The following is an 18119-nucleotide window of genomic DNA, read 5'->3' on the forward strand; positions in this document are numbered from 1 at the left end:
TACATCATCCACACTGTCGTCTTTAATATAAGTAAAGAAGCAGTTCTGAAAGCGCGCTCTCGCTAAATTTGCTGCATTCTCAGCGTGAGTTGAAACTCGTGCTAATAGCTTTCATACATGCAAGACACTATAATGTGCGAGAAGTGCTTTGTACCTCAATATTAAGCAAAAGCTGCTTTTGAATCTAGCTGTTTTATTGCGTGGAAACGAATTCAATTTTTACATCCATAACGCACGATTTAATCTACACAAACTGTTTGCATCAGCGACTCCGGTTTTATTAGCATTTCCCACTGCGAGCCAACACAAAAGAGGTACCCGGCTTCCTTTCGCTTCGTATTACTTCCAAAGGTTCGTAAAACTAAATGCAAGTCTTATTTATAACTATTCAATTTTGCGTGTACCTAAGAAAATTAACATCACCATATGATAAACAAGTGATCCCATGTGAGACGAGAAATCCAATACGACTCAACGCACTAACACAAAAATGGGTCTCCCTGAAAGAGTACAAGGACTACATTTCCTCTAAATTGGAAAGATAAATCGACTGAGACGATATTGCTTTTTATTGTGACTCTGCAGTTTCAAAAGTTGTGACATACATAAGGTGTTAAGTTTAGCTACATGCTAAGTTGTCTAAGGAGAATGTATAATAGCGATTTCTTGTAATTATGGAGCTTATCGGCTCCTCAATTCCAGCTGTATAACGACGCACGAATCGTCTTTCAAAAATCCGAATAACCAAGGGTTTTTTTCAACGCAGGGAATAAAAACTCTCGGGTAGCCTGGAAATATTGAAATTGCAAATAATTTGTATTAAGACATGCATCCTGTCGCAGTCATTTAATAGACATGTAATTGACAATAAGAAAAATATGAATGTCTGCAAAATGTGATGGAAAATGTTCAATCAAGTAACCAGAGCGTGTCCACTGAAAATGCTCACTAAATGTGTAGCTCTTTTGTCAATTTCTGATCTACAACATGTTAATTAATATATACTTCTATTGTAACATTGACAAAACGGAATTTATGGGGTCAGGCAGGGGGCCGTGTCTCTCTTGATCAATTTAGCACGAACAGTGATTTTTATACGCCGAATTTATGATGAACGGTTTCGCAAATTTGACATACTTGAATGGACTCTGATTATCCATTACGGGGTTTATAGCTCACTGCGATGTAAAATGAAGTCACAGTACGCATGCCTCGACTGATATACCTCAGACTTTGAATACATCGTCGGCAGTCAGCTCTTTAACAACTTTTACATTTGATCACATAAGCCGAAAGTCCACGAATCACAGCGGTTAGCAATCTCCAAATTTCTTGTCAATTTCTTTTGCTGAAGTCTGGAAGTAGTTGTCCCTTAAACCCTGGAGACTGTATCCGTCCAACTTGCTGCAAAATAATGTCCGCTGTCTTTAAACAGCGACTGAACCTCTTGACAATGTCTATGCTGTGATACGGTTGACTGTGATAAACGGAGTTCGAAATCGACTCGCTGTTACACATACACATGTAGTTGACAAAGACAACAACGATAATTATTAATGGTTATCGAGAGTATCATCATTGTCATTTTCATCTTTTGGTGTCGTTCTTCTTACCGTAATTCTGTCATCAGAGCTCTCTTCGTCGCTAACACATCCACTTGCATAGCTACTACCGCACTCACTATGGTAGTTGTACGTCTCCTCTCCATTAATACACTTTGTACTATTATCAACTTCTTGGCCATCACATTCGTTTTGATTGTCTGATTTTTGATTCACAATGTCCTGGCTTTCCTCACAGTTTGAACTGTTCTCCCCCTTTTTTAGCTGTTCGGCTTGTCTCTGTCTAATAGTGTCAATATGCTTTGGCCCTCCTATTTTATGCTCGGCGGCCTCGGTGTTTGAGATACCGTCCTGTTTCTTCCACTTCGTTCTCCTATTCTGGAACCATATTTTTACCTGGGAAAATAGCCAAGGCGACAAGGATGTCGGAAAATTATGTATTTTAGGAACACTTAACATGCCTTGGTCTTAACTGATGTGATCTGTGTGTGCGCGCGTAATAGTTGTCATTCTCCCACCACATGGTTAGGATTAAAGTACACATTTCAATTATTAAAGGTTGATGGTGAAAACCTGTACGTCGTAATCTTAGACATATCAATCGATATAGTACCACACCAACGTCACATCTTATTGACACCAAATCTGGTATTCCGAAACTAAAGATGTACAATATAGAAACGTTTTTTAAGAGTATCTATCTCTATATCTGTCTATCTTGTCTGTCACTCCATGGCTTACACTTCCGTTACAGAAAACTTGACGATAGGTTGACCATGTTAAAATTGAATGGTTTCTCCATTTTGAAAATATCTTTGACCGTGCCAACGGTTGGTGTTTTATTTTGAAGTACAGGCTTTGTGTCTTTTGTGATGTTTCATTGAGTTGTTCATGTCCATCTAAGTGTTCTGCTTTGTTCGCACAGTAAGAGTTGAGCAAAGCATAGGAGTATCATCATTTCCCTGTAATGGATCATATGTCCTTGCTAAAAACAATCGAAATTACTAAATGTGATCTCTTACCTGAGTGTCTGTAACATTTAACAACGAAGCCATCTCAGCCCGTTCACTTGCCGATAAATATTTCTTTAACTCAAACTGCTTTTCCAATTCAAATATCTGCCGCCCTGTAAACGTTGTCCGTGCTTTCTTTTTCTTTTGATCACTCTCTTTTCCATCCGACGTTTCACTACTTTTGCTATTCTTCCTCTTAATTCCCTTTTCCACCTTCGCGGTTTTATCTGAGATACAAAAAAAACGAAATGCCAAAAAGTGTGATTTAGCCCTAATGGGATGATAAATGTCGCACTGGTGTGAAATATTAACCAATAAACAAGATTTCATTTGGCTGTGTGTCTAACTTGGCTTGCGCTACGCTCAGTTATGTAAACACTTACATTGATGTTAATTGTTGGCTTTTCGAGTGAACTTTTAAAAAATGCGTGGAAATCTGTTCAATCAAAGTTCTGTTAACTTTGGGTTTGGTCTGGTTAGAAGTCATGAATTCATGTTGATTAAATAATCGGTCGGTTAAAGAATGTGTGTACATAGTATACGGCGAGGGGTTAGGCTAAATCTTTGTGCACACATAACTGGGACCCGTTTAACACAAAGGGTGGCTAGTGATTCTCTTATAATGGCCTATTATTAGACTATTAACTGTTAACCTCCATGTACCTTGTTCGGCAATGGTTGTTAAGTCGACTTCTGCTTCTCTCTCGCCACTGCTTGACTCTTCCCCAGTGGATGAGTTCGTTTGCCATGTTTGTTCATTTTTTGTTTCTTTTTGTATGTCACAGTCTTCCAAGTTTTGTCGTTTTTCCTTCAAATTCACAGTCGCTGTACAGTCAGTCCTGTAAGATACCGTATTTGGTGATACGGTAATGGTCTCGCCGCGTGGCCGTGAATCACACGAATCCTGTCTATTTCTCTCTTCTTTCTGCTGTTGCTCTAGTTTGCTGTGTTCTTCTATACCGAGAATGTCAACCACAGAAAACGGGGTGGGATGTTTTGGTGGTCGTTCGTAGATGTGTGGGTGCCAAGTTCCGACCGCTACAAGTGAGGGACAGGTTTTAACGATTCCATTCAATTGCATCATCATCGTCAGATAGCTCACCGTCGTTATCGGTCCCTCACTCACTATCAAATCAAATCACACAATATTCCTGATGAATGCAAAAAAAATGTGACCAGTCCTCTGTTAGTCAATAATAATTCGGGGTTTTCCACGTGACTTTATCCCTCTAATCAGTCCGCCTGTGTATCCCAGGTGAAGCAAGCAAAAACGCTGACAATGAGCGCTGTGAGGTATCGACTACGAAACCAAGACGTCGTCTGGTGTACTGTGCTCACTTCCACAACAATACAAGCCTTTAGCTGCAGGAATAGCTCAATTACATCGGATCGCTTGACGGCGCACAAAAAGACCGCTCAAGAAAAACTGAACAATTCAACCCGAATTATTTGACACACTAAACAAATCAATACACTGATTGGACCAGTGATAAGGGTAATTAAAAGCGGTTGTTGACAAGAATATAGCTGCTATCTGCACAGTTTTGGGCCCATCGTGATATCAGATTCGTCCGTGATTGGACGGTATCGGTTCGTATGAGGTCTCTCAAATAGCATGCGCTGGTACTTAATGCGCCACACAATTGGTCAATTACCAATAACGAGGCTCCTTGTGATCTACCGTGCCTAATTTCTATTATCCATTGTCAATCAATTGACTTAACGCAGTCACGGCCGTCCCACCGCCATTAATAGGCCCTACTTCGTGTGTTATGGTTGATGGATGGGTATGCAATGCCAATTATAAACTCCGACAGCATTGGGTCAAGCTACGTAATACCAAAGCAAGGCGAGCTCGATCCTGATGGCAAATGTTCCATCCCTACATAACAAATGGAAATTAATCAAGGTTTAAACCGAACGTTATACCTTGTTGCATAGTTGATAATGACACCGGCTTTTCCTCTGGGCCAATTAATGAGGTTTACAGCTGTCGTTTTCGTTTCGGCTCTCCCTCAATTCAGACAACACTGCACTAAAGAAGCCGATGGCTTGAGGAAGGTCTCATTCTTACCCTCATTTGTAAAGAAAATAAAGCCTATCGATGGGGAGTATAAGGATCGCTTAATGCACCATCATTGGCTAAAGAATGTTTAAAACTGGAAGGGGTCTATATGATAGGACTGCTCTATTAAGTAAACAACAAACAATAGCTGCAGTTAAAATATCTGAATACGAGACGATCGTGCAATCGAACCACTTATATGGTGTCGAAAGAGCTATACAATTACACTGAAACAGTAGAGTCGGAAGGGACAAGTGGGGAAACATTGTGAATCTCAGTCCAGCTCGAAATAGACAGATTGGCGATACCATAGCTTGGCCCCTATGACACATAACAGTATTTTAACGAGTTGTGTGTAGAGTGTTGGGCTGGCCTTAGGTGTTAAATAGTAATTAAATGTGTACATATAGTGTGTTTTGTACACAGGCAAACTCATTAGGTACTACCTTATCGCTGTTCTCTGTCACCGTGCACAGATCTTTATCTTCCCTTCCGCTATCCTTATAGATATGCAAACGTGAGACTCAGACCTCGGGCAAACATTATTAACCGATCTATTGGCAATTCAGTCGGACACTCAAATTTATCATGGTGTGGTGTCAGTGCAGCTGACGTTTTAGTGACAATGCACCAACTAAGATAATATTTCGCTCAATAAATAAAGTGAAGGACGTTTAATAGTATCAGCGTTTACCTTCAGCGTTCAATATGATCTTTTCGATTTGCAAATGTTAATAAGAGAGCAAACATGATGCATTCTAGTCAGTACATATTGTATTACTGTGGACAAAATCCAATATCGCACCATACTAACTAATTCATGAATTGCTCCTCGTGGCACAATTAAACAATCTCACGCAGTCTTGCTTCGTCATCGGAGAGAGTTTAATAGAGTCGATCTGTAGGAGTTGAGAATCCCTGCAGTACCCTACCACCCCTCCTGTGCGAGTGGAGAATATCTGCAGTGGTGCCACGAGGTAGACTTTGCTATCCAGTAAATTGATTGTTGGGTTGGGTAACTAAGAATGGCGTTAATTGATGGCAGTCATCGACTAGTATTTAAGAGGTCGTTTGCACATTATTTGCCACACCATACCCAGATTCTTATCAGTTAAATAAAGCTCCTTATTTCACTCAAAAACATTAAAGACGGTTTTTTTCAATTCTCAGAGTTAGCATTGATACCTACCACTTCAAGTCAACTAGTAAGGCACGTTTATCCTGGTATTCGCTTACCTTTCTCAACTACACACACAGGCAGAGTGAAACCTGGCACTTTGTAGTAAATGCGTGAATGGGTCTGCTAGCCAAACAGTCTGTTATTCGAAGTGAAGCACACCCTATTGTAAGCGATCAATGGGCCAAGCAACATAAAAAGCCTCTTTTTATCGAGCTTACTTCAGGTGAGGGCAGCGTACTAAGCACCCGGTATTGGATGTCATCGGCGCTGCTTCAACACACTGCAATTTTGACACGTTCACACAAACAGCTTGTCAGCTTAAAAAATCTCTAAGATTTTCTCCAGCAAAAGAAAAAAAAACACCACGTTAGTTGTGATTTGAATAAACACAGTGACTGCCGTTGAAGGAACTGTGGAATCTAAGCTTCAATAGCGTTTTCAATTACCACGATAATTCATCTCTCAGTTTGGCATCTGCTTCGAAACTCGGCGCTATCTATTAAGTGCACTGTATAATGTAAACTCGCCGCCGATAAATTTTGGTCACAACTATTAATGGCATATTATAACTTGTTTACTGTAATTCACACAATGACAAAAGCTAGCATTCAATTTAATAGCGACGACAGACTACAGTCGTTTGTATGTTAACAGAGTCGACTGTAAGTTCTATCGCGTGCAATTACGATATTTTTCCTATTTTGGACTTTACTTTTTAAATTGCTAAGCTACGACAAATATCGCAAGTGCTTTGTGCATTACTGAATAATTACAAAATCACGTATTTTACACCAAAATACACCTTTATTATCTCCAAATGAGCTTAAATGTCTGCAGTAGCTCCGGGGGTTGGAAAATGGGCGCCAACTGGAACCAGACGACAACTGCAGAGTGATATAAACGATTGAAGTTTGATCATGCATGATTTGATAATACGTGAAACACAGTGATTTACTCGTCATCCCGAATCACTACAGAAATATAACATTCAATTGACTCCCAGGGGAAGTACATGAATACCATAAAAAAAATCGCGATTATTGCATCAGGAACGCTTGAAGAAGTCTCGCTAAAATCTGCCCTTTTAAGAAAGCACGATCTAATGCCCCTGCCGCATCAGACAATGTTGACTACTGAGTGAATGTAAAGGACTCAAATAAAATCGACTTCAATATGTGTAATGTGTGGGCTCAAATCGGGTCCGAAGATCAAATATTAAAACACCGTCGTTCACATACATGTACACTAGCAAGTTCATTTATTTCATCAATCCCGTGAGAAAATATAATGAGGCATGGAACGACACTACCCTATTCGACATCTCTTAATTTCGTTGAGTTTAGAAAATATGATGCTGTGAAATGAAGCGAAATATTCGTCTAGCTGAATAATAGTTGATGAATGTGTTTAGTAGGGCAGTCTTAATAGATCGCGCCATCTCAAACACAGAGGTCTCCCTAGCCTATCTGAATTGAATAACAAAACGACAGCTTCGAATTCGGCTATATCATATCATACTGACGCAGGTGATGGGAATAAACATGATGTCACCCCCTCTACTCATTGATTTTGCTAAATTTACAATTTTATTTGTAACGTGTCCTCAAAGTTGGAAACTGATATCGATGAAGATATAATGAATACAATTTCAATGAATATAATAACTTTGAAGTTAAATCTGGTAAAAAAAAATCAACTGTTGAAAAATACCAGAGACAAAGTTAGAGGCAAAATATGGTCGTTGGTCTGTTGTGTGTTCACGTGTAATAACAGCAAAATAAGAACGAAAAAAACACATCAACGTAAATGATATACGATCTTGTGGGTGAATGCCTTAAAAGGTGTAAGTCGGCCGCCATTAACTGACCTCTTTAAAATCAATTTCCTTTGAATTATACCATAAAATATGTCTGTTTCTAGGCTAGAAGTTGTTGTGGTCTTATGATAAAAAATTCAACAGTTTTCCTGAGTATGTACCCAATTGGATTTGTATCACGTCTAGGTGACGCTAATGAGACTGGATTGCTACATCATAAATACCACGGCGGTCAAATCTATAAATCACCCCTCAATATAACAACATATTAATGCCATTCCAGATGATAAAAGGCCACGCCAAAATAGTCTATCAGATTATCGTCCGTTTAAAATTAGTGTTTAGGATTCAACTATATGTACACACCAATACTGGGTTGACACTGACTAACTACTGGTGGTGGCTGTGATGGCTGTGGTCACGGGAGAAGGGGAGAAGGGAGAAGTCACCTTCTAACAGGAGTTTCAAGGTGTTAGCACAAAAAGTTGTTAGGACCAAATGACATGTTCATGTTTCATTCATTTATTTCATTGGCCATGACTAAGAATGACGTCATTGCATTGATAAAACTATTATGCTTGAAGTGATCTAATTAATCAGAACATGATGTGAAAATAGCATGTTCAGAAGAATTGACTATAAAACAAAAATAACTAATAAAAATATGTTTTGACAATGGCTATTTTTCATCATCCGAAGCAATGTGTGCCTTGTTGATTGGTATATATCACACTAATCATCAACACTTTAGTACGACATTAAGTGCCGTGCCAGGCTGTATCACTGAAACACGACATGTTTGTATTAAGATTTATCGTGTCCTGGGGCGGGTGGACCAATGATTGCTCAAACTGATAAGACGTAAGCAGCTAAAAGTATTCGATTTTGTTATAATAAGTTGGGAATCAGGTAATGTAATAAAACGCATTCCATAATAAAAACAGTACCAATATCGTGAAGGTGACATTTCGTGCAAAAAAAACGTCAATGCTGTGATCATTCTTTGTTTTGCTTTATAAAAAAATCAAACATACTAGGGAGACAGACGCTATAAATACACAGCTGATATCTAAGCTATTACTGCCAATCGAACAGTCAACTCACAGATTGTGACCACCAACAATCTGTCACTCACAGCCCAGAGCTCCCCTAGAAGGCTATGTAATCAGTGGCCTTTCATATTGGCGATATCGTTCAATGTGGCGGGACAAATTGACGTGGTTACGATTTCGATTGGTTTATGAACTTCTGAAATGACCTTTGAACGTAATGAAATCTATGTTCATTTCAAGTGTCGGTGGAATACTGTATTTAATTGAAAAATCTATTTGATGTGTTCTACAAAGCGAAGTGAAAATTGATATTATGAAGAACGCCGCTGAGTAGTGATTGCAACAACGATAAATCCACTGATTCCCGATTGTATAATTGAAAATTATATGTTTTCGGTGCCGTCGCTGGATTATGACAAACTTTCACAATTCAATCATATTTATGGTTGATAACCATGATGTCAAGAGATATCGAAAAACATAAAGAATAATTTCATCTCTTTTATTTTGTCAGAAAGATAACTACAAATTTTGGATTAATATCTTTATAATATTGTTTTTCTTACAAATAACACTTCCAGACTGGCCACGCTAGCCTAAATGCACTGTTTTGCTTTAACAAGACCAGATAGCCTAGGTAGTGTCAATGATGTCTCCTATGAAATGATCGTAATGATCATAATAACACAACTAGGGAGTCTCGTCAAACGCATTGCTCTAACGAGCACCGGTGTACTGTACGTGTCAATGACGGCGGTCTCGACAATGTCCTCTACAAATTTTACAGCGATTCTCCGACAATTTCAGATCTGCTCTCGGCTGAAGAGCACACACAATAGTCTAACAGAGTTGCAAAATGCTCGTTATTGCTGCAAACGGCCTTCATCCAAGGCATACAGGAATCTTGATGGTGTTACTAAGTATTTTATCAGGTAGTTTATGTATTCGGTGCCGCCTCTTTGCCACAGTGAAGTGCGATAATGTGGGAAACGGTTGTGTATTACCCTAGAGATTTTTACCATATTGCCACGTTTTTCTGCTCGAACTGAGACCTGAGAAGACTTCCTAAGTGATGTGACATGACGAAGGGCTAACATTAATACATTTAGCCTCTCCAGAACAAGTACCCCTAGCAGTAGTTTCCCTTTTCCCGCCATAATTATCTTTCGCGCCATAATTACCTTTCATGTAATAAATTACAACTTGAAAAGATGTCCATCGTTTTTACTCCCATAAGGGGAGGCTATGTTATGCGTTTGTCTGTCTGTGTGTATGTGTCTGTATGTCTGTCTGTCTGTCAACACGATATCTCACAAACCACTGCATGGATTCTAATGAACCGTATCTTCCATATGCGAATCGCAAGAACTGGTAAGATTTTGGTAAAATCCAATGAACGTTGATCAGTCATTTGCATAATTGATGGTGTTTACTACGATATATCTTAAGAATGCAGACTTCTAATTCAACATAATAGTAATACATGTATTAACCATAACAAGGCGCTAGTATGTTGTATATCGTTTACTGATGTATCACACGCGTTTGATATAGTTTTTATGTGGTTTTTAATTGTGATGTGTAATTTGCATAAATAATCATTTTGATAAATTTAAATTTCGGATGATTTAGTGTATGTATTGATGGTAAAGAAGTGCATGTCATTGATGTAGCTTATGATCGTAATGGTTAATTTGCATAATTAGGGGTTTTCCGATTGTTAGGCATTATGTTAACTATGCAAACTTCAAATTCCATATAGTTTCATATAATTAATTTTCCAATTAAGTGGTACATAATGTATACAACCTATAACTCAGTATTTTGCATTCCAACAATGTGTGTAAGACCAACAATCTAGCATTCAGATTGAATCTGGTTGAAATTACTTTGGTGATTTCAGATGCCTATTTTAAACTGATTTCTGAGACATTGACATGCCCTGTTGAATTACATCAAAATTTTTCTTGAGTAGCCGCATTTCAAGATGTTTTCATTATTTTTCTTGGAGATTTCCATTCATGGCAAGTAATTTATCCTTGGCCAAACATATACCATTTGGCATAGTCTAGGCATTTGGATAACTATTTTCAAAGGGCTATGCCTCGTTAAAAATCATAACATTTTCCAAGGCAAATGATTATAGGTGGTTGAAATGTCAGGAAAGATGATAACAAATTTCTTTTATTTTACCTGTATTTATCATAAATGACAGTTTGGCATGATATTTGGGTAATAACAATCATAGCGATTGGAACGTCCAACTCAACAAGTTGAAGGTGAACAGCGTCATTTAGCTGACGATAACTTCAAGTAAAACATATCATGACGTGGCACTAATCAAGAGGATTACCTTTTTCAAGTTAAATACATCGATATTGCTTTCTTTACTTCGGTTACATTAAGTAATTTGGTTAAAAACGTAAGCTTAAGAATCGAAGTCATAACATTCATAAAAAATCTGCATTTTTCTATAACTTATAGGAGTCGTATTATGTGTCAATTACCAACTTGAAGTTGACACCATGTGCCCAGCTTGTCATAGTGAATATACAATTGAACTTGACAGTGACTATACCAGTATCTACATACGGAGAAAAGTAAGTGATATGTAAGGTTGAAACATCAGAGACGATAATTGATAACGAAGTATTAGGGGTAGAGAGAGAGAGAGAGAGAGAGAGAGAGAGAGAGAGAGAGAGAGAGAGAGAGAGAGAGAGAGAGAGAGAGAGAGAGAGAGAGAGAGAGAGAGCGAGAGAGAGAGAGAGAGAGAGAGAGAGAGAGAGAGAGAGGGGATGACCTGTCTGAGGGTAAAAATCTCAACGAGGTCGAAAACTTGCGTTGACACGGATGACCTATCATGTTTGTTTAATTATGAAGATTGCACTTCAAAACTGTATTTGTGACAACTGTACACTTTTGTTATATCACCATATAATACTTTTTTAATCTATTTTATTAAAACATATAATGAACATCGATATCGATTATTTTCCTCACTTTTATTTTCCCATTAAACATTTATACTTATACTAGTACAGTCGTATTAGTCAAAATGGTGCTGGACGTGAGATATTGAAGTCAACTCGACGCACAACGATTGTTTACTCATAGACTGATGACTATGCTGTACATCACATTTCCATTACTAGCGGTGTTCTATTCCCAGATACCGACAGAATACAGGAAGAAGTCGGCAGTGTGTTGTGAACAGTTTCCCACACTCATTAAATTAGACACTAATAACCTTTTCAAACCCCGAGTAATTCTGCCGCTTACTTCAATAATTTTCACTGTAAGAAAAAATCATTTCCTTTAAGTGACTGATGGTCACCATATAGAATTCGCGATTGTACAAATATTATTGGGCATAATCTGTCATTTGATATTGTCATTTGTCGTCGGTTCTTACAGACAGACGTCAGGCAATCCAAAATTCATAATATTTAATGGTCGGAAGAAGATCATTAGAAACAGTAAGCATAATACTGAACATTTTAGAAAATTTGAAAAAGTCACGCAGACGTGTGTAATTTAAGTATCTCTTTCATTTGTTAAACTGTTAAAGTTCCGTTGTTTCTATACAAAGCTGGAGAAAATCGCCATTTCAGAGCAAACAAACAAACAGACCATAGAATGACTTTCGATCATGTTTTTATTGTAAATATGAAATGTTTTAATGTAACTGAGACCCCTGTAGACAACAGAAATAGTAGTATGTTTTACTTGAAATATCAAACGACAACTTGATGGAAGAACGAACAACACATCTAGCAAGTTAATTAGTTAATTGCTACGAATACCACCACAAACACTTCATATTAGAAAAAGAGGTCTTAGTCAAGCAAGGAAGCTAAATTATCTTCAGTCATATGTGATTCAATCAAACCTATGGCTATTTGCTGTGGGTGCACCCCTAAGGGTGTCCACTGAGTGGATATGTGACTTGGCGACACCACGTTCTACTTCCGCATCGGAAGCGTAAAGCCGTGTTACACTTTCTGTCACGATGACGTGGAACTCTCCCCCATCCACAGTCTGGTAGACGTCTTTGTTATTGTCACATTATATTTGGCCTCTATCTTTTAATAGCTTGTCCTTCAGAGGTCCAGGTTTGAAATAGTCGTATTGAAAAGACTTGGTTGTTTTTAAAATTAGTTTCTTACTACTATTATCAAATCGTTCTATTTTCTGTATTGTGTGTTTTACCATTGTTTTATTTTTTTTGTATGTTTCTGTTTAACTAAATACCGTTTATGTACAATTCGCTGAGACCTAAGTGCAACCATAGACCCTCCTTTGGTGGAGGGTCTATGGTGCAACACGTTTTGAAATAGATAAATAATTCCACCATGACCCACCATCATATTGACGATGGTTGCGATGGCGACGGCCTGGCGCTGCGACGACAGCCAACCACAAACACAGTAACGTCGACGTTGACAGCATACAGAAATCACAGACTGTACACACACAATTAAACTTGATATGTCTGTGTGTGTGTATGTATGTATGTATGTATGTATGTATGTATGTGTGTGTGTGTGTGTGTGTGCGTGCGTGCGTGCGTGCGTGCGTACGTGCGTGCGTGCGTGCGTGCGTGTATGTGTGTGTGTGTGTGTATGTATGTATGTATGTATGTATGTATGTATGTATGCATGTATGTATGTATGTATGTATGTATGTATGTATTAAGTACAAATTGGAATTAAATGATAATACAGTATTCGAGTTATGAAACGTATCCAAAAAAAGTCTGAATATAAATTTCTGACAGGCTATAATGAAGTCATTTGATGAAACTTTCGATTGGTTACTCAAGTTTCATTCATATTTTGAATATTTATAAAACTAACAGCGACGACTTAAGTTGAAAATGGAACATGTCACCAGAATTGGTCTAAAAGTAAAACACATCTTAAAATTGTGACCAGACACAAGAACATGGTTCTTTTTTTTTGTTAATGTCCTCCTACGTTCAAAGTACAGATATTGGACGGACAATTTGATATCTGACACTGACCAAGCCAATATATTTATCCTTAAGGCTACTAACTGTTTACATAACACTGTTTACCACCAATTGGTGTCGATGAAACTATATTGTTTGCAAAATTCCCACTGGATTCGAGTTGTTTTTTCTAGATCTTTTGACTTCTTTTATTAGTAACTGCAGTTCCCATACGTATTTTATTTTCAACACAATGTATATGTCGTGCTTTATATGATTCAAGTAATGCGACCGAAGAAATTGAACGGAACCGTTTTAAGAACATTTCGCAGTGTTCAGTGACCAGAAAATGCGTACAGATTGGTTTCTTGCCTAAGTTTTTATCTAGACCACTGCAAATTATTCTCTCCTATAGGCATTATTTCCCCGCATATATTTACTTTCCTAACACTTGTTTGTATTGATAACCAATTCATTTACAGCTCAGTTTGTACTGTTTTACTTGCGTTTATCTCTCTGTTGGTCTTCACTTTGGGAGATTTATTTACATAGGAATGACCACTTTGTCTATCTTCTTTGCCGAAAGATGGCTGTTACTCCTAGCGGCCTCTCTCCTAGTAAAGTAAGAAGATTGGCAAGTAGAGGCACCATGCGTATGACAGAATCACTCAATTGAAAAAAAATACGTGAAATGAAATATTACATCTGAAGGGGGAAATTCCACAACTTACACTGGCAGTACTAGAATTCTTTATCGTCTGAGTCAAGAAATCATCGGCTGTTAATTGAAAAGGAATTGTTGGCTGGTTCGCTCAATGTCCCTTCAAATTCTTTCTTTAACAACTGTAACATATGATTTTACAGCTATTTATAGGCTGACTTTATATCGAGTTTCGTCAATCGTAAATCAAAGAAATGTGACGGCACAACCCTACCGTTCTGTAATTTGTACTCGTAAAAGATGTCACTACAGAATTATATCAATTATATAAAGCAAGCCTTATAAAACACATCATTTAGGCATCACAATTTGATAATCATATCCAGGTAAAACTAAATCAAATCCCACTTTCTCTTTTTCTCGAATGAAAATGAGTGATGCACGTGAAAAGTAAGCGTGATTTTGCATAGCAACGACCGTTTAAAATACATGTTACATATCAAAGTGATACATACATGAAACCTGAATCCGCTCTTCAAATGCGGACATTCTACAGTATAATCTTTTTATACGTTGGGACATGAAAATCCGTAAGTATCTCCATTGCTGAGAGTTAAGACTAAACGATCAGTGGCATTTGATATTATTTTCAGTTTCCCTCGGCACAACTTAACAAATATTTCGCGTTGACAGCAAGGCGAAAACCCTGCTCTCTTGAGATGGGTGTATCAATCGCCACAGCATAGCTACTTCGGAGCAATTAGTGCGGCCTCGTTCTGACATCGCCTATTAACGCCCGATTAGGTTCAACTAGATGATGTCTATCTACAAACGCCACAGACGCCATGCATTCCTATAATACGGAGATATTTCACCGAGCAACTTCTGCTAGCAACCCCATTTACACCAAATTACTGTCACAGCCTGCGCTTTATAAAGTCATTAAAATATCTCCCTCTCTGGACACATATGTTAGAAATGTCGTGTGAGTTCGTCCCGATGACGTTTATTTGAATGGTAAACGTTGTCAAGCATTCCACATATACCAATTGTCATACTGCGACCACCGGTGTTATTTGAAAAAGATTAGGTAGTCATGCATACATTGGTGTTTACTCCGGAGTTAACTTTTAAATGTCAACTGTGCACAGGAAGAGAAGAGGACCACAGCTGCCCGAGATAATAGTTCGATTGCGTATCTTGTGTAGTAGACCAAGTGAGCAGTAATCACAGATAGTTATTGTCGTTTATACCACATTTTCTAGCCAAGAATATTTCAATAACAATTTTAAATTTTCAGGCTTTGTGGCAAATTCATTTAAACTTGGAAATAGAGGATCTGTATCCTTTGATTTTATTTATACATCATTGTTGTTTTAAATGACTAATCTATGCAATACTTGATAAATAAATATATATATATATATATATATATGTGTGTGTGTGTGTGTGTGTGTGTATATATATATATATATATCGCTTCTCGTGTAGTTAACATAAACTTAGGGAGTCTTCAGTCATTACAAGGGAGAGGGCCGCGAACAATCTTGATTCGTCTGTTTTTGTTAAGAGTGATCGCCTTGGGAAGGCGGCGATCACTCGGAACAAAAACAAACGACACATAAGGATGGAAATAGAGGTAAATAAAGCATTTAGCCGTTTTCATCACATCAGATTTTAATCAGATTGTATGTGAAGGCACTGCATTAATAAATATCCGTGTTTGAATCTCATTGGCTGAGCTAAGGCGTAAAAAAATGAGTGGTTCCATTACGTTCCGATTACATTCAATTTTAAAATAGGTAGGGTGGGTAGATTTTTTATTTTATTTTATTTTATTTTTTTTCATGTAAGTTCAGGTTTAAAATTGTTTTCCAAATGGCCTCTGTGTTGTTTAGTTCTTCCTATCAGATGTACAAAAATAACAGTTTTATATTGTCTTTTTAAGTTGATGTCAGTTTCCGCACCCACTGTTTCTTGCGAGACTTCACGATTTTCGCGATTTTATTATTATTTTTCTCGAATACGTAGAAAACAGTTTAGGGTCGGCGAGAAGAATTAGGTGGGGGTTGGTAAACCTGAACCAAACAACTTTTTTCCAAACAACTTTTTTATTTAGCCTAAGGCCACAACTGCCAACGATTAGATTGGCACATTGTAAGGACCGAGGTCATGAACTCCACAACATTATCCATAGTATCTTACGCATTTATTCCCATGAAAACCTGTGAGACCCACACCTCTCTCCACAACATTATCCATAGTATCTTACCCATTTGTACCCTTTTACACCTGTGAGACCCACACCTCTCTCCACAACATTATCCATAGTATCTTACCCATTTGTTCCCTTTTACACCTGTGAGACCCACACCTCTCTCCACAACATTATCCATAGTATCTTACCCATTTGTTCCCTTTTACACCTGTGAGACCAACACCTCTCCCCACAACATTATCCATAGTATCTTACCCATTTATTCCCGTCTACACCTGTGAGACCCACACCTCTCTCCACAACATTATCCATAGTATCTTACCCATTTGTTCCCTTTTACACCTGTGAGACCCACACCTCTCTCCACAACATTATCCATAGTATCTTACCCATTTATTGCTATTTACACCTGAGACCCACACCTCTCTCCACAACATTATCCATAGTATCTTACCCATTTGTTCCCTTTTACACCTGTGAGACCCACACCTCTCTCCACAACATTATCCATAGTATCTTACCCATTTGTTCCCTTTTACACCTGTGAGACCCACACCTCTCCCCACAACATTATCCATAGTATCTTACGCATTTATTCCCATGAAAACCTGTGAGACCCACACCTCTCTTCACAACATTATCCATAGTATCTTACCCATTTGTTCCCTTTTACACCTGTGAGACCCACACCTCTCCCCACATTATCCATAGTATCTTACCCATTTGTTCCCTTTTACACCTGTGAGACCCACACCTCTCCCCACAACATTATCCATAGTATCTTACCCATTTGTTCCCTTTTACACCTGTGAGACCCACACCTCTCTTCACAACATTATCCATAGTATCTTACCCATTTGTTCCCTTTTACACCTGTGAGACCCACACCTCTCTTCACAACATTATCCATAGTATCTTACCCATTTGTTCCCTTTTACACCTGTGAGACCAACACCTCTCTTCACAACATTATCCATAGTATCTTACCCATTTATTCCCTTTTACACCTGTGAGACCCACACCTCTCTCCACAACATTATCCATAGTATCTTACCCAATTGTTCCCTTTTACACCTGTGAGACCCACACCTCTCCCCACAACATTATCTATAGTATCTTACCCAATTGTTCCCTTTTACACCTGTGAGACCCACACCTCTCCCCACAACATTATCTATAGTATCTTACCCATTTGTTCCCTTTTACACCTGTGAGACCCACACCTCTCTTCACAACATTATCCATAGTATCTTACCCATTTGTTCCCTTTTACACCTGTGAGACCCACACCTCTCTTCACAACATTATCCATAGTATCTTACCCATTTATTCCCTTTTACACCTGTGAGACCAACACCTCTCTTCACAACATTATCCATAGTATCTTACCCATTTGTTCCCTTTTACACCTGTGAGACCCACACCTCTCTTCACAACATTATCCATAGTATCTTACCCATTTATTCCCGTTTACACCTGTGAGACCAACACCTCTCTCCACAACATTATCCATAGTATCTTACCCATTTGTTCCCATTAACACCTGTGAGACCCACACCTCTCTTCACAACATTATCCATAGTATCTTACCCATTTATTCC

The 18119-nt window shown here is 38.2% G+C and overlaps 1 protein-coding gene across 1 annotated transcript; it reads right to left on the reverse strand.

Annotated features, from left to right (window-relative positions):
• Positions 1-557: 557 nt before the first annotated feature.
• LOC144446783 (uncharacterized) lies at positions 558-3687 on the reverse strand. The gene is made up of 3 exons (XM_078136618.1): positions 3239-3687; positions 2585-2802; positions 558-1958 (listed from the first exon to the last, which is right to left on the reverse strand). Exons 1-3 carry the CDS (start codon positions 3660-3662, stop codon positions 1554-1556), a joined length of 1047 nt encoding a protein of 348 aa, XP_077992744.1. The 5' UTR covers positions 3663-3687; the 3' UTR covers positions 558-1553.
• Between the last annotated feature and the right edge of the window lie 14432 nt (positions 3688-18119).

This window comes from Glandiceps talaboti, chromosome 15 (assembly GCF_964340395.1).
Source record: "Glandiceps talaboti chromosome 15, keGlaTala1.1, whole genome shotgun sequence".
Classification (NCBI taxonomy): Eukaryota; Metazoa; Hemichordata; class Enteropneusta; family Spengelidae; genus Glandiceps; species Glandiceps talaboti.